Source organism: Prionailurus bengalensis, chromosome B3 (assembly GCF_016509475.1).
Source record: "Prionailurus bengalensis isolate Pbe53 chromosome B3, Fcat_Pben_1.1_paternal_pri, whole genome shotgun sequence".
NCBI lineage: Eukaryota > Metazoa > Chordata > Mammalia > Carnivora > Felidae > Prionailurus > Prionailurus bengalensis.
Window position 1 is genome coordinate 71,294,315 of NC_057355.1, and position 24,370 is coordinate 71,318,684.

General features: G+C 35.4%; 2 protein-coding genes across 2 annotated transcripts; both read right to left on the reverse strand.

The window, feature by feature from the left end:
• Positions 1–2,492: 2,492 nt before the first annotated feature.
• LOC122467900 (olfactory receptor 4M1) lies at positions 2,493–3,434 on the reverse strand. Its single transcript, XM_043554475.1, has one exon. It carries the CDS (start codon positions 3,432–3,434, stop codon positions 2,493–2,495), a length of 942 nt encoding a protein of 313 aa, XP_043410410.1.
• Positions 3,435–16,953: 13,519 nt separating this feature from the next.
• LOC122467901 (olfactory receptor 4S2-like) lies at positions 16,954–17,892 on the reverse strand. The gene has a single exon (XM_043554476.1). The coding sequence runs from the start codon at positions 17,890–17,892 to the stop codon at positions 16,954–16,956; it is 939 nt and encodes a 312-aa protein (XP_043410411.1).
• Positions 17,893–24,370: the final 6,478 nt, after the last annotated feature.

Consider the following 24,370-nt stretch of genomic DNA (forward strand, 5'->3'; position numbering starts at 1 on the left):
AATTTATTCTGATAGTTTCTTCAAGAATTTCTTGAAAACCACATTCCCAGAATTTTGTTTAATGCTTAAACCTGATGGTAGTCATAGCCTTTTAAATTAAATGCCAGTTTTTCTAGGTATAAAATCTGAGTTTTACACTTACTTGTCTGAAGACTTTTTTCCACCTCACCTTCACTTAATGTTAGTTTATTGTGTTTTGTAGCAATGCAGGCAGGCGAACTGGCCTGCTTCCAATTGAGCTGGTTGGGTGAAACTTCACAAACTTTGTTAAACAAAAACCCCAATCCCTGCGGAAAAAAAGACTGCCAGTAATGTTTGTTTTTCTACTTACAAGTTCTTATATTTTTAATTTTTAATGAACCTATTCTATTAATTAAAAAAACAGAAGACCTTTATTTTTGTTTGGATAATAGAGATGTTTTTACCATCTGTAACAGTAAAGTCCATCTTATTAATATTGAGATACCGTTAATATTTTCTTTACACTGCTATGTTTGATATCTTTTCTTCTTATTCCTAGCTTCAATATTTTCAGCAAATATCCTTCAGTAGTAGTAGTATAATAGTGTTTGAAGAGCATATTGAGTCAGTAGTCTTTTCCCCAAAAACATTCATTCTACCTAAATGAAGAATAAGTGACCAAATGAATAGAAGTCTGTCTGGTTCAGATAGAGAGAAATAACAGTAAGGAAATATAAAATCTAGATACATAAATTACTTTTTATTGTGTATGTATATATCTTTTGTGTGTTAGATGGTTTCTTCATGCCATGTTGTAAAATATTAGAGAAGTCTACTATTTTATTCATTTCCAGGCAATGAGAAATCAACTTAAAATTCAGGAATCATAAATTCCATCAGTATATTTGGGTTCTTAGAAGAGAAGTCCCTGTCGTTTTGAACATGAAAGAGGGTCATCGTAGAGAAAACTTCCCACAGCAAAGAATGAACTTTTTGCACCATTATTCTATCCTGTGTACCTGAGGTTTTCATCATTTTCATCGTTCATTTATCTATTTTCATTCCTAAAGCTAGTCATATACCATTATCAAAGAAAATATAAGACTAAAGCTCACAACAAATAATATGCTCTTTTATGGAGAGAACCCTAGTTTTGAAATTGAAAAGTTAATTTAAGTAAATAAATTTATATGAACTCAAATATTCTTTTATATTCTGAAGCACAGTCAATAATTGGGTTCTTAGTGTCAGCAATAGTAAATAGATCTCTAATAAATAAATCACTAAAAGATTATTAAAACCAATACATCTAGGTCTCTTCCATATGTACTAATGAAAAAAAAAATGGGTTAATGGGAAAGAACTCTGAATTATAGGGCTAACAAAAGCAGCACCCTACTAAACTAATTTAACATGAGAAGAAGAATTAGCAAATACAGAAAACACACAAAAATGGCAAAGGAGATAATAATCTTTTAAACATCACACAGCTAGATGTCTGTTCATTCTAGTCAGCCTAGAATCCCTTTCCTCCAAGTCTGCTTTCACACTGGAGGATGTAAGTAGAGACTGGCTATAAAAAGCACTACTTGGCTGGAGACTTTCACTGGAAAGAGAGGGGTCTCACAGTCTCACATAGTAACAAACTCTGCTATGAATTCATAAAAATTGCTGTAGGCTGTGACAAAATCTTGAGTTCTGTCACCAATACTGTTGAGTGGTTGCCACATGAAATATGACTTAAAACAGCTTGTGTAAATAAATCCTCAGTTTCCATCATGAATTCTTGGAGTAGGAAAAGATAAAGTACAAAATAATCTGTTTTTCTAGTCCCAGGAAGGTGTGTTACCAAACACCATCCCACTGGGCTAGGACTGAACCATGGGAACAATATTTAATTTGGTCACTTGAAGCTACTCATATTCATATGCTAGCCACTTACTTCTTCATATTCATAGACAACATGTCTCCCAGGTCTTATTTATTTTATTATTTGTCAACAAACATTCTCCTCACAGCCAAAGCCTCTTCAGAATACTCATTCAATAAACAATTAGTGAAAATGTGTTTAGCAGACCATCACACTATATGTTTTTTTTTAATTTTGTTTTAATCTTTATTTCCTTTTGAGAGAGAGAGACAGAGCATGAGCAGTGAAGAGGCAGAGAGAGTGGGAGACACAGAACCTGGAGCAGGTTCCAGGCTCTGAGCTGTCAGCACAGAACCTGACGTGGGGTTCAAACTCATTGCGAGATCATGACCTGAGCCGAAATCAGATGCTTAACCAACTGAGCCACCCAGGTGCCCCTACACCATCATTATATCTTAATTTCTAATGGTGATCTGCTGTAAGTTTCATGGAGGGTGTGAGTAAACTTATTTTTATCTTATTTTCTTTGTTTTTTCAGTGAATTGAGGGAAAAAATCTGGTAGGAATTTAAGAACTCAGATGAAAAGCAGTATTATTACCACTGCAAATGCTTCCTACTTTAGGACGATGACCTTCAGAAAGATTCTAGAATATGCCACTTTCACTTCTCTTTACATAAAATATATCTGTTGACCAACTTCCTCATGGCTGTCTTTACTTCCTTATTTCGCAAGGTATAGATAATGGGATTAAGTAAAGGGAATATCACAGTATGGAACACTGACACCACTTTATCTAGGGAAAAAGAGTCAAATGGGCGAGCATAAATGTAGATGGATGGCCCAAACATAAATACCACAATGGTGATGTGGGAATAGCATGTGGACATGGCCCGGCTGGTACTCTCATCTGAGCCTGAATGTTTCTTAAGCATGGCCAGGAGGAAGGCGTAGGACATTAAGAGAGCAATGAAACATACCACAGAGATCAGACCACTGCTAAAAATCATCACTAATTCCTCCGGGAAGGTATTAGCACAGGCAATCCGGATAACCTGCGTGATGTCACAGAAGTAACTGTCTAACTCATTGGGCCCACAGAACGGAAGTCGAACAATGAGAGCCACTTGTATTATAGAATGAATAAAGCCCCCCAACCAGGAGAGAACCACCAGGATACTGCAGAGACGTCGATTCATGATAGTAGCATAGTGGAGAGGACGGCAGATAGCAGCATAGCGGTCAAACGCCATTACTGTGAGCAGGAACATCTCTGAGGCTCCAACAAAGTGCAAGAAAAAGAGCTGTGCAATGCACCCACCAAAGGAAATTCTCTTCCTTTCCACAAAGAAGTCTATGAGCATTTTAGGGGCTGTGATGGAGGAGTACCAAATGTCAAGGAAGGCCAGATTAGCCAACAGGAAATACATGGGTGAGGTCAAATGAGGGTCAAGCCTGATTGTGCAAATAATAAGAATATTTCCTGGAAGGATGAACAAATAGAAGGATAGAAATATAACAAATAGGACTAGTTGTACCTCTCGAGTCTGGGATAGGCCAGTGAGAACAAACTCTGTCACTCTGGTGTAATTTGCAGGTTCCATTTCTTCACTTTTTAAAAATAATGTGGCTATAAAAAAAATAAAGAAATTGCAATTATTCCAAATAGCATTATTTTACTGCTTTTGAAATCATCAGATTGGCCTCTGTCATTAAGAGACTGTATTAGGATACATCTGATTGTCCCATTTGATGTCTGATAAGCCAAAATAGGGGGAAAGTAAGTGATGACCTGAAAATTAGAAACACTGAAATCATATGAAGTGTGTCACATATCAGAAACCAAAATCCCAATCTATTAATGTTATTAATTTCTATTTTTTGTGAAACTCAGCAGTGCACTAATTCTTTCCCCATGCATCTACCTTAGTAAGAAATATATGCAGCTACTTATAAGATAAGCCAAATTGTAGACTGGTAATAAGAAAAACAGCTGTTATTTCTAGATTTTTTGTTGTTGTTGAGAAATATAGCCAACTTGGAAACTTGCTTGTCTAATATCGGGTACACTGATCTGGCAGTATTTTCTTTTTAATCTTTCAAAAAGATCCCAGGGCTTCATGTGTAATGAATGGACATTTCTTCTTTAACCAAAGCCTATACAGCTTAATCCTTGGTAATAGGTAAGTAGCCACAATATACAACAATGCAGGGACATAGATGATAATTCTTTGGGCTGCGATCAGATCTCATTACTGTACTGACCGTGCATTTTATCCACTGCCCCAGGAAGGTAGGAAAAAGATATAGAGATCTAAGAAATGGGTTTGCTTACTACCCAAACTGACCCATTCTGCCATTTCAAGATGACAGTGGGAATAAGATTATTGTTAAAATTTTGCTCAAGGCCTAGTCTTGAACCTACTACTATTAGATAAAACAAAACCCATTGAATAAAAATAATATAATCATTCACTTTACCAAATATGCTTCCTCTTTTAGGTAATATAAACACTGCCCATCAAAGTAAGTATTTCTTATAGCCAACAACCAATATGAAAGAGTTGCTTCTGTTCTACTGATGTGCTGTTTTATAATATTGCCTCTCTTCAGGAGGTAAGCATAGAAAAACAAAGTTAAGATTCTATAAAACCAAGTGGATGAAACAGCATCCAGGCAATCAAGATTATGTATACTATTGACTGAAGTAATCCAGTGTTTCTTCCTTCAAAGCTACCCACTCAATTTGTGCATAATTTTAATGACCATAGACATATGACTTTCAGAACTAATATGCTATAAAAGCAAGAAAATAATGCTAAAGAAGGATGGTTCACTATAAGTCAACACACTGAGAAAATACCAGTATTTGCCAGCAATCTGACACAAAAGGAAGAAAACAAAAACACTGAGAAAGTTCAGCATTGTGGGACTTTTTAGCAAAAGGATAAATATACCCACTCATGAATAGCCCAAGGTGAGCCTTAGTGAGTTAATTAATCACGTTTAGTAATACAGTGAAATTTAAAATTTAGTTTGGAAAATTTTTAATCAAAATAAAGATAATGCTGCCAATTTTCAATCCTCAACTTTCTTAAAAGCATGGTTATCCAGATTGACATATTTCCTAGGAATCCAGAAAGCAATGGTTTTACTATATTTACCTAGAGAGGGTGCCTGATAGCCTCCATAAAACATTACACATGATATTGAAAGCTCTATCCCAAAACATATAGCTTCTGTGTCACTTCTATAAATAACCCATTTGTTTATTCAACAACTATTTAGAGGATATCTACTATGTCTTAACTGCTGAGAATACAACAATAAACAAGAAGACTTGGTTTCTGACTCACTTAAACTTCCATTTTAGAAGATTGACAGAAAACTAATTAGTAAACAAGCAATAAGTAAATAAATGAATGATAAATAATCAAAACAAATAATTACCACTATTGATAAGAGACAAGAGTGAAGTAAAAAGGGGATTATGATAGAAAATAAATGGTAGTGGCACATGGTGGTGATGGTGATGGCTTTTTTAGAAGAGCATCTTTGAACTAGTGACATTTCAACTAATTGAAAGCAAGAGAAAAAGCATTCTAGGAATAGGGAAGAGCAAATGCAAAGGCCTTGTGATAGGGAAGGGTTTCTAGGAGCTATAGAAGATCTGCAACTTCCTGAAGCACAAAAACAGAATGGAGATAGCCAAAGGACCAAGTATCGTGTCTTATAAGAATAAAATTATATTTTAATAGCTTCCAATATATTTTAGAATAAAATCTAAAGAATAACTTAACAAGATTTGTGATTTAGAAATATCACCCTTGCCTCTTTGCAAATAAATTGAAGTAGGATTAGGTGTGGGTTAAACTACAGATACAGCAACAGCTACTAAGGGAAACGAAGTGTTTTCTTTAGAAAATACTTAGGAGATCCAATTGGCAGGATTTAATGTTGAATTGTATATTGTCATTGTCCCACTACCAAAGTCAGTCAGAATTTGAGCACCATAATGGCAAACTATTAAAAAATGTATCTTTAATTCTTCTGTGTCAAAAATGAGGTTCATCCACCACATTGAGGTTTTTAATACAATTTGAGTGAATCTGCCATAACTATTTAGGGATGCTCTGTCCACCCCCTAAGAAAAGCTTGGGATTGTGCCAATAGAGCCAGGAGCAAGGAATCATGTCTGTGGAAATTCTGCAGGAAGCGAAGCCACCTATGGAAACTGAGGTAGGGCATTTCCTTCCTAGGCTGCCATTTAGGAAATAACTATTCCAAGCCACTGCTTATCTTAGAGCAACTATGTTGCTTGGTCAAGTGGATTTTAATTCATCCTGCCTACACCTATGCCTCCTAAGTTTCTTGATACAAGCCCTCTCTTCTTTTTGTTCTCTTTTAATAAAAATTGTATATATTTAAGGTGTACAACATGGCAATCTGATGTACATATTCATAGTGAAATGAGTCCTATTATCAAGTTAATTAATATAATCTCTTCACACAGTTACCTTTTTTTTTCAGTGACAAGAACACGTAAAAATTACTCTCTCAGCAAATTTTCAGTATTCAGTACAGAATTATTAATGATAGTCATCATTCTGTACATGAGATCTCTAGACTTATTCATTCATTCTGCATAAGTGCAAATTTGTTTTTGAGCAACATCTCTCTATTTTCCCTCACCTCTCTGTCCCTGGTAACAACCATTCTCCTCTCACATGGCTAAAGAAATTACGATATAATAATATATATAATTCTGTCTTTAAAAAAAAAGAGATCTAACATTTACAACAACAAGAATGAACTTGGAGGATGTTATGCTAAATGAAATAAGCGAGACAAAGAAATACTGCATGAGCTTACTTATATGTGGATTCTAAAAAAGCCTCCTCCTCTTTTAACAACATCTAGCGAATTCCCATTCTGTGCTTAATCTGTAGGGATATAGTATCTAGAGGATGACTATGGGAGATACCTAGAAGTACAGACACTCTCCCTACAGGTGAATGAACTGTGAACTCTCCTCAAGGGAAAAAATGCTTTGGGGAAAATTAAGAATCTGTGCAGAACTTCTTACCAACAATGCAGTGTGCATCCATGTATCTAGCCAAGCTCTCAGTAATCACATGAAGAATAGATATCTTGCCAATAGATATCTTGAGGAATTAGGGATGCTATCACATAGATCCTGAAATAGTAAAAGATGAAACGACTCAAGAGATATGCAGTTACCTTCATACTAGAGGCATTTTTAAAACATTAACTATCATCTATGACCACTGTCAATTCTCTTTCCTTAGATGAAGATGTGAATGAAGAAGCCAGTGTCTTCCAGAGTAAAAGTCACTCATCCTAGCTCCTCCCAAAAACCAAAAACTCACAACCATAAGAACTGCTTTCAGACTCTGCTTCAATAACATGATGTAGAAGGAGTAAGCTGAAACTGAGAGGCTGGGAAAATGGAAGAAAAGGAAATGTTGTATTGATGAAGGGGAAAAAAGGCTGTAAAAGAAAGAGGAAGTTATTAGTCAGGCATTTTTTCTGACGATGAAAACAGTCCATCTTTATGGGTCATGTTGCTACCAGTGAGTATTCATTTAAATGAAAAAGTAAAACAGTTTTATAAAATAATTAAAAATGTTCATAAATAGGTTCAAGTGATGATTTATTGAAAATTCTTCAATAAATTGAAAGTACTTCCCCAAAAGTACTTCAGCCTTCCAAACCCACTGATCATGGACAATGGTGAAGACTATGTAGGAGAGCTTTAGCCTTACTAAGCTAGGGGACCTTGAAAAAGGGGGACTAAGGTCAAGTGAGAAAGGGAGGCTATAGGCAAGCACGGCAGGAAGGTACTAGATTTTTAGAAAATAGAGACATGTCGACTTTAATTTTAAAGAGTACTCTACTTCAGTAAGATCCATGTTAAAGCAAATCATTAAGAAAAAAAGATATTTTTAGAATAGTAGGATAAGGAATCACAAAAACTAAGTCATTATTTGAAATCTTTTGTTTTATCTTTATAACTCTTATATTACATACACATACAGACATATGTATTACATATTCCTTTAATTTCTCCAAAATATTTATAAAGAGGTGAATTTTACACAGTGTAGGATATTTATATGATGCATACTCCAATTTAAAGGGCATCTATAAAGAGCTCTGAACAAGAATTAAGAAACTTGGATTCCCATGACAGCTTAGCCACCAAAATCTGTGTGACCTTAAAAAGGTCATTCAACTTCCCTCTACAGCAGCTTCTTCATAGCAACATGAGGGATTTCAACTAGAATTTTAATGAATAACCTACTGTATAATTCGCTGATTCTATGAAGATAAAATTAAGAACAATGTGGGTGACGATGTGGAGGGATAGTGATTTAATCACCATTGTAGATATACACAGCACATAAAATACATAACTTACATTCATTTTCCCTATTCCTAAGACATCGAGCTTACCTATCATATTATGTAAGATAGGGAGGAAGTAAAAGCATCTTCACCACATACAGGGGTATGTGGAGACCAGGCATCTTGAGTCTCACAAAAAAACCAACAGCAGAGAATACTACAATGTAGTAATTACCTAGATTTCCTAGATATTTTGTTGCCCACAATAAACTAGGCAAGAAGAAAGCATTGGGATCTGAGAAGGGCTTATTTCAGTATGAGAGGATCATTTGCTGCTTGTGCATTTCTCTTAAAATAGACAGATATGTAGTGTAAGTGCCTTGGTTCTAATTGCAGCTGACCAGTTACTAACTATGTGATCTTGAACAACTCACTCACTTCTCTTCCTTAATGTGTCCATAAGTGCAATGGAGATAGTAATAGTACCAACTTCATAGTTTTTATTGTAGGGATTAATGAGCTAATGCATGTAAAGCTCAGAAAAATATAGTTCATACTTACTTAAATTACTATTATTAATGTCATTATTATGATAATGATGATGTTTATATTCCCTTTGCAAAGAATCAAGCTCAATAGAGAAACTATTCTTCTTATATATAATTTCTAAAATATTGCCCTTTAATGTCTATTTGTATTTCTCTATCCCCAACTACTCTCCTTGGATCCAGAAGACTAAATTTGAGAAATAGCTCAGAGAAGAGGTCAAGAACATCTGACTTCTAAACACTACTATCTTCTCCTGTTTTCCCTAGACTCTAATCCTATGTGACTGTTGATAAATCACTATTATTAAGTCCTCTGACTAGTCTCAGAGGCCTTTTTCCATAATGACTGAAATCTGTATGAATGATTTCTAACAAACACCAGAGAAATTTGGGCTTGCATAGTAATGCTCTATTCACATCTATTCACATCAGTTTATATTTTGGCCAAAATGCAACTGAAACTCTAAGCCCCTTGAGGACATGAAGCATGTCTCATTTATATATCTATCTAGTGCCTAAGATAGCTTCTGCCCCACTACAGTCACTAAGATGTGTTTATTGAATGAATGAATGAATGAATGAATGAATGAATGAATGAATGAATGAATTTATAAGTGAATAAACTAGATGACTTTATAGGAAAAAATGTCAAATACTTCTAAAACTAAATGTTTTATTAATCCATTTGGTGTTTTATGACTCTGATTCATGATTCTTGATTTTATTTCGAGTCCCCTTTTTTAAGATACCTATTCTACCCATATTAATTTCAAATGAAAGCCTGCTTTTAAGGGTTTTTTTTCTATTTTCACTTACAGAGTTGTCATGACTACCAACTCCAGTCCCTTCAAAATGAAACATGTCAGGCCCTATCTTCCCCATATTCACAGAAATCATCCTGAAGAACTATCATAAGTGAGGTTTTTCCTAACTTCATTTCAGGAGTGACAGGATTCAAAATTTTGGAAGGTTCTTTTAATGGTTTGGTACTTACTGAAGATCCATAAGACAGAAAAACCTTCTCTGATTGAGACTGTTCAAGAATGTCTCATCCTGCAAGTATGAGATGATGAAGTCATCTTCTAAATGTCCAGTTCATAGTTGGGTTTAAAAATACCTGTGGACATGAAACAAAAGAAGAAATAGTTTGTCCACCATGGTTAAGGCCGGCTGTATATGATCACCATGTTTCCCTAACACCTTTCCTTACTAGAAGCTTCTGCTTCTTACCACTATTCTTTGAGTATTTTACATAATCATTCTTATTATTATATCTACCTCATAGTTTCAAAAAATAGAGTGGTTTATGTAAATATTCTAACACCATTATTCCACCTACCAGTTGCTAGTGACAGTCTTGGTGTAGTCAAGGACTATAGAGGGGGTAGAGGTGCCTCTTCCCCCATCCACAACAGAAAGCTTTGTTTCTATATTTTGGTATATATCAGTTCCTTCCCTGATGTAACAATGAGCTAACTAGCATCATGGATTTTGACTAAGAAAATCAATTCTCTGGAGGCCAGGGCCAGCCAGTTAGGAATCAAAACACTGAGGGAATAATTTAAAAGTTGATGTGTTCTTCATCCAAGGAACACAGAATCACAATATCTGAATTTTCCAGAACAAGTAAGGAAAATAGCTCACTTCCCTAAGTTATAACTACAAAATGTTATGATGTGGGATATGCTCTCTAAACTATGATGTGTAGTTCCAATTCACTTAGAGATGTTGGATCCTTAGGAAAATGGAGATCTATCAAAATCTAATACTGCCTGAATTACTTGAACAGTTTAGTGATGTTTGCAATAAAGATCTTAAGTAATAACTCCTTAAAATCTCTAACTTTTATTCAATGTCTTCTTCATGTGCTTAGCTACTATATGTCAGTCATGGTAGCAGGCACCAGGCATATAATGATGAGCAAGAGAGGAACTGTCCCTATTTCCCTAAATCAACCTATAAATGATTCTCCACCTATGAATACACAAACACTTGCCTATACCTCTCATCTAGAAATGTTCTCTGAAAACTTTAGGTAGGTAAGGTAGATGATAGATAGATGGATGGATGGACAGATATATAGATAGATGATAGATAGATGATGATTATGATAGAAAGAGAAAGAAAGAAAGAAAGAAAGAAAGAAAGAAAGAAAGAAAGAAAGAAAGAAAGAAAGAAAGAAAGAAAAAGAATTTTAGGTTCTATCTCAATTTTATTCTATCAGCTTGATCTCCATCTCTTATCTTTCAGATATTTTTCCTCCTAAAATTATCTTTATATTAAACTCTCTGTTTGTAAAGTAAGGATGACTGAGTTACCTTTAGTAAAGTTGCAGGATACAAAGTTAATATGAAGAAATTGGTTTCATTTATGTACACTAATAACAAATACCAGAAAGAGAAGTTTAAAAATTATCCCACTTACAACCATGCCAAAAAGAATAAAATATCTAGAAACAAACTTAACCAAAGCTGTTAAACAACTATACTCTGAAAATTATAAAACACTGATCAAAGAAATTGAAGACAACACAAACAAGTGGAAAGATATTCTACACTCATGGATTGGAAGAATTGATGTTAAAATGGCCTTACTATCCAAAGAAATGTACAGATTCAATGCAATCCCTATCAAAATACCAACAGGATTTTTTCACAGAACTAGCAAAAATAATCCTAAAATGTGTATGGAAGCAAAAAAGACCATGAATAGCTAAATAAATCTTGAGAAAGGAAAACAAAGCTAGAAGTATCACAATGCCATATTTAACTATGTACTATAAAGTGACAATAATTAAAAACAGTATGGTACTGGAACAAAAGTAGACACATAGATCAATGGAACAAGATAGAGAGCCCAGAAATAAACTCACATTTATACAATTAATCCATGACAAAGGAGGCAAGAGTGTACAATGAGGAAAAGACTGTCTCTTCAACAAATGGTGCTGGGAAGACTGGACAGGTACATGCATAAGAATGAAACTGGACCACTTTCTTATACCATACATAAAAATAAATTAAATATGGGTAAAAACTTAAATGTGACACCCCAAATCATAAAACTCCTGAAAAGAACATAGGCAGTAATTTCTTTGACATCAGCGACAGCAATATTTTTCAAGATATGTCTCCTCAGGCAAGAGAAACAAAAGCAAAAATAAACTGTTAGGACTACATCAAAATAAAAAGTTTCTACACAGCAAAGGAAACAGTCAATAAAGCATAAAGGCAACCTACTGAATGGAAGACAATATTTACAAATGATATATCCAATAAGGAGTTAATATCCAAAACATATTAAGAAAGAACTTAATACAACTCAACATCAAAAATAATAACAAATAACCCAATTTAAAAATGGGCAGAGGATCTGAATAGACACTTTTCCAAAGATAACAATTGGGCAACAGACACATGAAGAGATGCTCAACATCACTAATCATCAGGGAAATGAAAATCAAAGCCACAATGAGATATCACCTTATACCTGTCAGAGTGGCTAAAATCAAAAAGACAAGAAATAGCAAGTATTGGTAAAGATATGGAGAAAAAGGAAACTTTATGCATTGTTGGTGGGAATGTAAATTGGTGCAACCACTATGGAAAACAACATGGATGCAACAAAAAATTAAAAACAGAAATACCATATGGTCCAGTAATTCTGATACTGATATCTGATACTGGATATCAAAAGGATATATGCACCTGTATATTTATTGCAGTATTATATACAATAGCTAAGATATGGAAGCAACCCAAGTGCCCACAGATAGATGAATGGATAAAAAAAAAAAAAAGGATGTAGTATATAGCTACAATAGAATACTATTCAGCCATAAAAAAAGAATGAGATCTTGCCATTTGTAACAACATGTATGGATTTAGAGGGTATTATGCTAAGTGAAATAAGACAAGGAAAGACAAATGCCATATGATATTACTTACATGTGGAATCTAAAAAAACTAACTAACTAACTAAACAAACAAACAAACAAACAGAAACAGACCCATAAATACAGGGAACAAACTAATTGGTTTCCAAAAGGAAGGAAGTTTTAGGGATTGGCAAAATAAGTTAAAGGGATTGGGAGATACAGGTTTCCAGTTATGGAATATATAAATCACAGGGATAAAAGATACAGCATAGGGAGTATAGTTAATGGTATTGTAACAGTGTAAAATGACAGACAATAGCTATGCCAGTGAAGAGCATAGCATAATGTATAGACTTATTGAATCACTATGGTTCACATGTGAAACTAATGTGACATTGTGTGTCAATCAGATTTCAATTTTAAAGAGAGGGAAACATGGAGGAAAATTAAATACATATTACTAAATGAAAGAAGCCAATCTGAAAGGCTACCTACTGTTTCATTCCAACTATATGACATTCTGGAAAAGGTAAAACTATGGAGTCAGTAAAAAGATCAGTGGTTGCCAGGGCTTGGGGTTTGGGGATTGGGAAAGGGAAAGATGAAAAGGCAGAGCACAGAGGATTTTTAGGGCAGTGAAACTACTCTGTATAATAATATACTGATGGATACATATCATTATACATTTTTCCAAGCCCACAAAATATGCAACAGTAAGCGTAAATCATAATGTAAACTAGACTTTGGGTGATTATGATATGCTGTAACAAATATATCACTCTGTTGGGGAACACTGATAATGAGGGGAGTTATGCATGTGTTGGGGCAGGAAGTATATGAGAAATCCTAGTACCTTTCCTTTAATTTTTCTGTGAACCCAAAAACTGCTCTAGGAAAATTTAGTCTTAATTTTTAAAAAATCAGGAGAAAGAAAATCTCTCTCCTTTCAGGTGTCTGTATCTACTCTCTGCCATTGCCTTCAGGCACAAAGGTATTAACAGCTCTCCTGCTCCTTACCCTTGGTTATATGCTGTCCCATGTGACTCCTCCATATCTACAATTTTATAGACAGTCCCCCTGTGAATTTCTCTTTGTGAATTATCCTATCTTGAGTGTGTCATCAGCTTTCTGATAAGAGTCCTAAATGATAACAGTTTTCGATAAATGTGACCTTAAACCCATCAACTTGCTCCATCCTATTGCCTATACCTTTATAATTAAGATGCTTCATCATCATCTTAAATAATATAAATTCCCACTCTCTCTCTGTTTTCCAAAGCCTCCCTTCCTGGGGCTTCTATCCTTCTGCTTTCATCCATTTCTATTGCCCCCTATGCCTGCTTCACAGCTCTCATCTTAAAAGTGCTTTTGGCCACCCCTGCATTGATTTCTTGAGCCTATCTCCTCTTAGTTGTTTTTCCTGGGACACATCCTCCCATACTTTCAAAGAAAGTGTACCTATAGAGTAAATTTTATAAATCTTTGCATGACTGAAAATGTGTTATTCTACTTTCACACCAGATTGATGGTTTTGTTCTATATAGAATTCTTGCCTGAGAATCAGTTTCAGTCACTTTTCCACTGTATTGAAGGGACCAGCGTTGTTATTGAATACTCTAGTGCCTTTCGGATTTTGCATACTTTTTTGCGGCCTGTATTTTTTCTCTCTGAATAATTTTATGATCTTATCAATCTCTAGGGTAATAAAATTTCATAATAATGTGCCTTAGTTACTGTTTTCTCATCACTAGGGTAGGCACTCAGTACATCCTTTGTATCTGGAGACTTAAACCCTCCTGCTCTGAGTTTTCTTTTCATTGTTTCTTTTAAATTCTTCCCCTCTGTCTTCTCTGTTCTCCTGGGACAAATATGAGTTAAGTGTTTTACCTCTTGACTTGAATTTTCATATTCAGTTGTTTGGAGGTGACTGGATGGCTCATTTGGTTAAGCATCCAGGTCAGGTCATGATCTCACAGTTTGTGAGATCGTGTCCCAAGTTGGGCTCTCTGCTGACAGTGCAGAGCCTGCTTAGGATTCTCTCTCTCTCCCTCTGCCCCCTCCTGCTCATTCTCTCTCTCTCTCTCTCTCTCTCTCTCTCTCTCTCTCTCTCTCTCTCAAAACAAATAAATAAACATTAAAACAAAAAGATATCAATGGTTTTTACAGTGAATTTGTGTTATCTCTGATTCCAAAATTCCCTTTTGCCTTCCTAACAGCTCATGTTTTACTTCAACTACCTTATGTATATTAAAGACTTAGGCACCAAAACTTTGACCAAAGGCAGAGATCAACAGAGCAGAGCTTACTGACTGCTGGGCTTCTGATCAAGGTTCTAGCAGAGAGGCAGCCATTCCATTTGTGATCTCCAAAGGAAGAATGTGAAAGACTTTTCTCTAACATAGTTTAATTTCTTAATGCAAAGATGTCAGTATTCTGTTTGTGAAGTGTATGCCTGTGTGAGCATCTGAGAGTGAGGGGTGAAAAGAAAAGGTGGTAGACTGAACCATTCCTTTCTCTTAATTGCCCTATAACTAGCCCTGAACCCCACTATCATCCTTGCCTGGTGCCCTGGCATCTCAAACATGTCAGGGATTCTGGGAGATAAATCTGTCTATTTCTCCTCAATATTCCTCTCAGTTGCTACTTTCATGTTAGCCTTCTCTCCTCTGCCTTATCAGTTACCCTGCCTTTGTCTTGTCTTTTCCAAACATATGTTGAAATCTTTTGTCTGCATCTAACTTCTGTCCTATTCGTGAGTCTAAACTTTTTTCTCGTTTGTTGTTATTGTTATTTTATTTAGATCTTAGGAGGAAAAAGGAAAACTCATGTAGCCCACAATTTTAAATATAAGTTCAGTATATATTTGTTATTTTTTAAAAGGATAGAATGATCCTTTTTCACAGAGGAAAGGTAATATGAAAAATAACTATAGGGAAATGCAACAAAAGGTTAGTGGTGGTATTTTAATATTTTAATGGGGTCACCATAAATAATGTCGTCTTTGTTACTAAGGGAAAAAAGAAACAGTGGATACTGGGATAACAACAGGTAGACCCTGTCACAAATAGGTATTGTGCATCCAGCTCTGTGCCATATATAGGGAGTAGAAAAAAGGTAAGATATGTTATTTATATCATTAATAAATTACAGAAATGAGGTAAAATCCAGTAAGGGAGAAAAAACTGGGAAAAAATGTCTGATACCATTTTATAAACCATATGGAGGTGTGCTTAAGGCACACAGAAAACAGATGTTGGATGAAAACAATCAGGGAAGAATTCTTGAAAGATATAGAGATATAGAAACAAGATCTAAAAAGTTCCTCAGAATAAAATTGCTTTTCTGAAGTACTGAGACCATCCAGCTATCCTCTGACCTTACTAAGAACACAACAGAAAAGAATCTATTCTGTCCCTTTCAAAAATTGAAAATAAATTTAACCAAAAATGTATAATATATCTCCTTGACTTAGTCATTGCAATAGTTCAAATGTCAATTCATTTTAGTTGTTTTAATTAGTCTGTTCTATGTATTGCAAAAATAAAAGTAGGATAACTTTTAGTACAATTAATATACTACTAGGATTATAGAGAGTATTCAAATTTTCCAACAGGATCTTTAAAAAATTGCTCCACACAAAATATGTAAAATTTACCACTTTTCCCCCTGTAAAGAAACAATCCTTTGGGCAGTTTATGAATGTACACTAACCTCTTAATTGTATGCAGCGTATATTTCTATGTATGCATTTTCACTGCATTCTATGTATGTATTATCGTTATCTCTTTATGAATCCATTTCCCCTACTAGATTATACGGTATTTGTGGGGAAAGACTAGGAAAGGAAAAAAAGGAAAAAAAAGAAGGAAGGAAAGAAAGAAAGGAGGAGGGAGGAAGAGAGGGAAGGGAGGGAGACTGGGAGACAAGGAGGCAGTTTCTGGGAAGTTAGCCTTCTGTTTTTAAGAGAAATGGTCAGATTCCTCAGAGATCTTTCTCTTGTAACATCATTCTACATTGTTGAATTATAGTTTAAGAAAGCTTAATTTGAATTGAAGGGACATAAAGCAGTTAAAGAGATACTGGCTCAGAGTGTTTACTCTCCTACTCTAAAAGTAAGAGAGGATAAACCTTGACAGTATAGAAACCTAGACAGTATAGAAAGGCTTAAGTTTAGCCCACCTAAACATAGAAAAAAGAGTCTCAAATTATTCCTGGTTAAATGAAAAGTACAAGATAATTGAATTTTAAGGACTATTCCTTAAAAATCATTAATAAGTTACAGATAATTGAAGGTATTAGCTAATTCTCGGATTTTGCAATTCTGACAAGCTATCCCTTCCCCTTTTCCTTCAAGGAGACCTTGCGACTCCATATCCGTTTCATGGCATTCTTTACATCCTCATTCCTCAGAGTATAGATGAGTGGGTTTAGCATTGGGGTAATGGTAGTATAAAACACAGACACAGCCTTATCCAGTGGGAAAGTAGTGGAAGGACGGAGATAAATAAATATACAAGGGACAAAGAAGAAAGTTACTACAGTGAAATGAGACCCACAGGTAGAGAGAGCCTTGCGCCGGCTCTCTGAAGACCGCTTACGAAGACTAAACAGAATGACCATGTAGGAGGCCAGAAGAATGAGGAAACACCCCAGAGAGATGAGACCACTGTTGGCAACCACCAACATATTTACCAGGGTTGTATCAGCACAGGCAAGCTTTAGGACTGGGTGGACATCACAAAAGTAGTGGTCAATGACCTGATCATTGCAGAAAGGCAGCCGAAAGGTCAGAAGGGTCTGAACAAAGGAATGACCCAGGGCTCCTAACCAGGACAATGATGCCAGAACAATACAAACATTGGCACTCATGATGGTAGTATAACGGAGAGGTTGGCAGATGGCAGCATAACGGTCGAAAGCCATAACAGTCAAAACAAAAATCTCCGCACACCCAAAAAAGTGGAAGGTAAACATCTGAGTTACACAGCCCCAGTAGGAAATGGTCTTTTTCTCAGAAATAAAGTCTGCAATCATCTTGGGTGCTGTGGCTGAGGAATAGGCAATGTCCACAAAGGACAGGTTACTGAGGAAGAAATACATGGGCGTTTGGAGCTGGGGATCAGAAAAGACCGTAAGTAAAATGAGCAGATTTCCCACCATGATCACGATGTAGAAGAGGAGAAATAAGGCAAAGAACATCAGTTGCATTCCAGGATCTTGGGAAAGTCCTAGGAATATAAATTCAGTGACATTATTAGCCACTTCCATGGGACCCAGATGGTACTGGCTTGGTGGCTCTGGTTCTCTGCAAAAATAAATAAATATAAACCACTGTAAGCATGGTACAGCCTAAAGGAGAAGTCTTATTAAAATATTTAAGTGATGCTAAATATAGGAGAGTAAACTTCATATTTCTTGAGCATAGTCAATTTTCTTACCACATTATTGACTCACATTTGGTTTCTGTTACACTCAGACCTATAGTTCTTTTCTCTCAAATAATAATCTAGAGAATATGACGATTTTTTATTGGATTTAATGTTGTTCCCTAATCCTCCCTCTCTCTGTCTGTCTCTCTCTCGTATTGCCAGAAATTCTCTTTCAGATGGAAAATTTTAAATCAATTATTAAATAAATTTTTGAGGCTTAAGGTAAATATAAGAAGTCAGAATCCGAGATTTGATGCCAAATTTCTTAGATGGATCTTTTTTAACATAATGTACAGAGATCAACTTTAGAAGACTAACATTCTATTTAATCAAATGATAGACTGTTTTTAGTTTCTAAATTAAGTTGGGAGTTTCAATACAATTAAAGATTAAGTCATTTTTAGTGATGAACAACAGCAGAAACAGAGGTCTCCTGCTTACCAAAAACCCATGCTTATAAGTAACATCCTGGGAGTTTGAGTCCTAAGACTTGGTATCCATGTGAAATTTTCATTTTGCTTGTCAGTAAGGAATACGTGAAGAGTGGTCAACCTATACAGAGAAATGTTTTTCTCTATGTTGCTCTAAAGAGTTGAAAAGCTAAAACATACTGAGGCCCCTATCATTCTCAATCCCTTTGCCTTGAAATAGCCTTCTGTCCTTGTAATCATAGGTAAGAATCAGTAGTTAAATTTCCATACAGAAAAAGCTGTAAATGGTAGTTAAAGAATAAGTCTAACACCATTTTACAAACTATACACAGGGATGCTCAGGGAATACAGATAAAAATATTGAGTAAAAATTATCAGGGAAAAATTCTTGAAAGAGATAAATCATAAGATAGGATCTAAAGAAGTTCCTCAGAATAAAAAATGGCTTTTCTGAAGCATTGCAAATTACTAGCTATCTTTCATCTTTGCTAGGAACACCTTTTTTCTGCCTGGATAGTGAAAGCTGAGTGATTTAAATTTGAACACCCCCACCAAATGGAATACTTTAAGTAAATCTACTTTCTCAATCTCAGTCTTCTCATTTATAAAAGATGGGTAACAAAAATTATTTTACTTCACAGAACTGTTACAGAAATAAAATTAGATCATTTGTGTAACTTTTTTTGTATTTATGAGGTGGTTTACTTTGTCATTTGAGTCTGTGAAGTATGGGATCTTTTTAGTAAGTAGAAGTTTTCATTTGATCTATTCATTATATAAAAATTATATAGAAAATATTAAAATTTATCCATAATTTTATTCCTGAGATAATAAACGATAATATCTGTCCATCTCCATGGTAGACATATTATTAATAGTGGTGATACAGGTAGTAAATATCTACTAAGCACTTTACTATGTGCAGGATTATATGCTAAACTATTAGCATATGTTACCCCATCTATCCTCACAGCAACATTTTAATTTCTATCTCCATTTTAAGGAGCACAAAATTTTGAAGAGATTAGGTAAATTATCTAGTAAAACACAGTCAGTGAAGAAGCTGGTATTTGAATTGAGACATTCTGATTCCAAAACCCACACAACACTCATCCCCCTAAATAAATAATAGGTAGAACAATAAGTGAAAAGATGATAATGATAGATGATTGATAGATAGATAGATAGATAGATAGATAGATAATAGATGAAAGAAAGAACTAGAGATAGAAAAAGAAAGAAAGATAAACTTCTCATGAAAAGGAATTCCTTTTTTTAAAAAATCAACTGTGCTCTTATGGTGTAAAGTCCTTTGATTAGAGGATATGCTCCAAGTCCTTAACATCTTTGAATATTCTGACACTACAACAGCAAAGCCAAAATGTTCTCAGTCATAACCAAATGGCAGAATCATAAGGGTTGAAAATCATTTAGGTAATAATAGAAAATTTCTATTGTAGTTACTATTGTCTAAGTGGTAATAATTCATTTAATCCTCATAACATTCTTACAGTGTAGGCTATCATCATTATCCCCACTTCAGAGATGAGGAAACTGAAGCACAGAGAAAGTGCATAACTTGCCCAAGGTCACAGAGCTAGGTAATTGACAGAGTTTGTATTGGAACCTAGGCAAAAGGACTTTAAAGTTTATTTTATTTTTTTATTAATTTTATTTTTTTTAATGTACATCCAAGTTAGCATATAGTGCAACAATGATTTCAGGAGTAGATTCCTTAGTGCCCCTTACCCATTTACCCCATCCCCCCTCCCACAACCCCTCCAGTAACCCTCTGTTTGTTCTCCATATTTAAGAGTCTCTTATGTTTTTGTCCCCCTCCCTGTTTTTATATTATTTTTGTTTCTCTTTCCTTATGTTCATCTGTTTTGTCTCTTAAAGTTCTCATATGATGCATACTCCTGGAGCTGTGGGACTGTGGGCATAAAGTCAGCATGACTTCTTTCTCATTTAAAAGTCTTAAAATTTCTGTAATAGCCAAAAGACTCCTTTTCTGCTAATTGTGAAGAGGTTTTTTTTGTTTTTTTGTTTTATTTTAAGTTTATTTATTTATTTTGAGAGAGAGAGAGGGGGAGGGGCAGAAAGAGAGGGAGGCAGAGAATCCTAATGCAGGGCTTGAACTCACGAACCATGAGAGAACCATGAGATCATGACCTGAGCTGAAGTCAAGACTTAGACTCTCAATGACTGAGCCACCCAGGCACCCTTAATTGTGAAATTTTGTAAAGCTGTATCCAGTACTTTGAGGCAAACACTACATTTACAACTGGCAAGATCATCACAACATTCAGAGTGTGTGCCCAACTTTGCTTAAACTTACACTGAGGATGTCATAAGCGATGTGGTACTGATAATCTTGATGTTATTTCATTGACATATGTTGCCAGAGGAGGGGAGGCCCGCATGTAAACCAGCAATCCCAGGTCTAGAGGAGAGTCGGAGACACGTCTCCAAGGAAGGTCTTCACTGAGTGGAATGTTGGAAGGTGAATTAGAGTTAACCTGATGATGAAGAAGACTGCAGGGTGAGGGCATAGAAGACAGGGCAGGTCAGGAAGGACATTCTAGGCCTAATGGACTGGAATATATGAAGACAGTGTAAGTCATCATAGCATCCCCACTGGGGAATGCCAACAGGTTTGACATGATTCAACACAGAATACATGAAAGCAAGTGTCAGGAAGTGAGGCTAAAAAGGAAGAGGAGCTCAGATCATAGTCTTGTATGTTAAGTTGAGGAGTTGGAATTTATTGTGAATGATTTGGCGGATCATGAAGAAAGATCACTCTAGCAGCAGGAGGGCAGCAGGAATAGGTGCTGAAGAGTAGCTGTTACAAAGAAGCTTGAAACCCAACTTTCCTAGGTTCAAATTCAAGCTCCCCTATTTGTTCACATTAGGACTTTAGGAAAGTTACTTAACTTCCCTTTTCTCAGTTTTCTCAAGCGTTAAATGTAGATAAAAAATACCACACAACACTGGGGCTCCTGGGTGGCTCAGTTGGTTAAGCTTCTGACTTCTGCTCAGGTTATGATCTCACAGTTTGTGAATTAGAGCCCCGCACAGGCTCTGTGCTGACAGCTTGAGGCCGGGAGCCTGCTTCAGATTCTGTGTCTCCCTCTCTCTCTGCCCCTCCCCCATTCACGCTCTGTCTCTCTTTCCTTCAAAAATAAATAAACATTAAAAAATTTTTTTAAAGGAAATAGCACACAGCACATAATTGCTGTAAGGATTAGGTGTGTATCTTACGTAAAGCACTTATGTACATGGCACACTATAAGTGAACACATAATCATCATCCCCATCTTTGTGACCAGAGAATATGCTGACTGGAAGGAAGGAGAAAAGCCTGGATAGGAGTCATTGTAAGATGCTAAATTCCTTACTACATTCATCTCCTAATTCCCATTTATATGTATTTCCATGCTTTCCATTTTTACAAAACTTACCTACTGATGACACCCACTTTCTCAAATATATTCTTTGACTTAGAGTAGTAGCAGAAAATAGTGCATATTTTTTAATCACTTTAAGAGTTCAAGCAAGGATATCAAAGATGTTTGGGCAGCTACCGTATTCTTCTTGAGTAGTGACAATCTCAACTTTATCCGGGATCACCTCATAAGCTGATTAAGGTAATTCAAGTCTAAGACCAAGATCCTTCTACTATCTTTGCTGGGAGAAAGAGAACAGGATTTAAAGATAGAACAACAGAGCCTGATTCAACAGCTCTGCCTCTTACAGGCTATGTGATCTTAACACCATTTTCCTTACTTCTATTAACTTCAGAGTCCTCTCCTGTGAAAGAATAATGCCACACATGGTAAGGATCAAATTAATTAATGGACACTAAAACAACAAGTTACCTGTAAAACTAAGTCATAATCATTTCAGTGAAAAAAATTCAGAAGCATCAGTATCCAATGTCTGAACACTGTGGACCAGGGCTTGTATGGGACTCATCAGCATTTCCACTGGTCTGTACAGGTTCTTAGGTCAAATTTTGTCTCTCAGATAATGACAAAGAATATACACTAGTTATAATGGTACCTCTGCTGTTAAAGAAATAAGATCGCTCATTTATTTAACTCCATAAGCCCACTTGAATTATTTCAAATAAAATAAATAGCAAGACTGCAGTGCCCTGAAATTCTCTGAGAAAGAGATTTAGTCTTAGTTTCTTCTGTGAACAATTTGCAAAGAACAGGGATCAAATATTCTGTTTCTCCTTCCTAACACCAAGTTCCATCTCATGGCGAGTTCTTTGTGCAATAGTGTCCTTGACATCAATATCCCTCATAGAGACATGTACACAGAAAACATGTATGTTTTCATGCCTCTGGTCATTTGACATCATTTTATTACCTGTAGATACTTTGAACTTTTACCTATAGAAAAATTCAAAGTCCTAATTTATCCTGTCCCTCTAATTGTCTACAATTGAGAAAGAAACTTACTAATTATGTGTGGAACTGAGAGATAAGGAATAATAATCTGAATAAGGCTTCAAAACAACTTGCAAATGTGTTAATGTAACACCATGTAGGTTATTTAAGGTACCATCCATATCATCTTCTATATTTCAGGCAACACCAATATTATTTATCCTTTCACTTAATAAATATTTATTGAGCACATTCTCTGTGTCTGGTGTTATGCCGTGAATATAAAAAAGATAAGTAAAACCCAATGCCTGACATAGTCATTCATTTTAGAGTAATATGTTTAAAAGGCCTTCTCAAATCCTCTTACACTGAACCATAACTTATGTAAAAAATTATACTTACATAGATAAAAAAATATTAGTGATTACTTGACTTTATTCCACTCATCTAACCATGAATGAAACTAGTGAAGTGTAAGAGGAAATTGAATTATGTAGGCTGCACTGCTAGTGATAAAGCTAGAACTAAATTCCAACTGAAATAATATTGATACACACCTTAAACTACAGCAAACTATTTCCTAAATCACTTAAAAGAATTATTATAACAGATGTTGTAAGTGGATGAAGAATTTAATGATTTCTCTTTATCCCTGAATATGATTTGAATCAATGAAAATTGCCCTTACCTCTCACCCTGGTTGTTAACTTATCATTACAGATGGGAAACTTACTCTGGCTGTCTTCTTGAGTGTGGTCCCACGACATGGATTTGGACAACCTGAGATCTTCTTAGATCAATAAACCTTTCAGAGATGGAAATGTGATCTATATCTAGATATTCACGCTAAAAGATTGAAATGTGTACAGTGATGTTTCTCTTATGTGTGTGTTGCATTTCACAAGACGATTATGCCTACAGCTTGAGAAGAGGTCCTGTTTGTTCATTTGTTCTCTCCTTCTTTCTCTCAGGATTTTATGAGCTTATAGCCATGCCATGGCTTCTGATCTTGGTCTGTAAGACTTTATTTCTGTATTCCTGGCTTCCAGGAGAAAGAAACTGTCAGCAATCTTTATGCATCATCAGAGTCCTGAGGGAATGGCTGGCCAGATGATTAGGTAGCATCTAGAGAGTATTATTAGGCAGGAAAGTACCAAGTATAATTCCCATTAAGTGACCCCTTGTAAAACCATATTGAAGGCTACTTGGTAAATTGCTAGTTAAAAATAAGCAGGCCACTTTTGCAGCTTTGCACAATTTACTCATAGCTAAAGTTGGGGCAAAGGAAACTTGGTGATGCTCAGTATCACTATATTGGACCACTAACCCAAGTATATTAGTTTATAAAACTATTAAAGTGTTTTCATTTAAAAATTCATTTTAAAAACTACTGAAGCTCAAGTACACAAGCAAAATGTTTAATTTAGTGACACAGTAAAGATACTGCCTCAGTCCTATTATTACATGCATGAGTTTCTAAGAACTC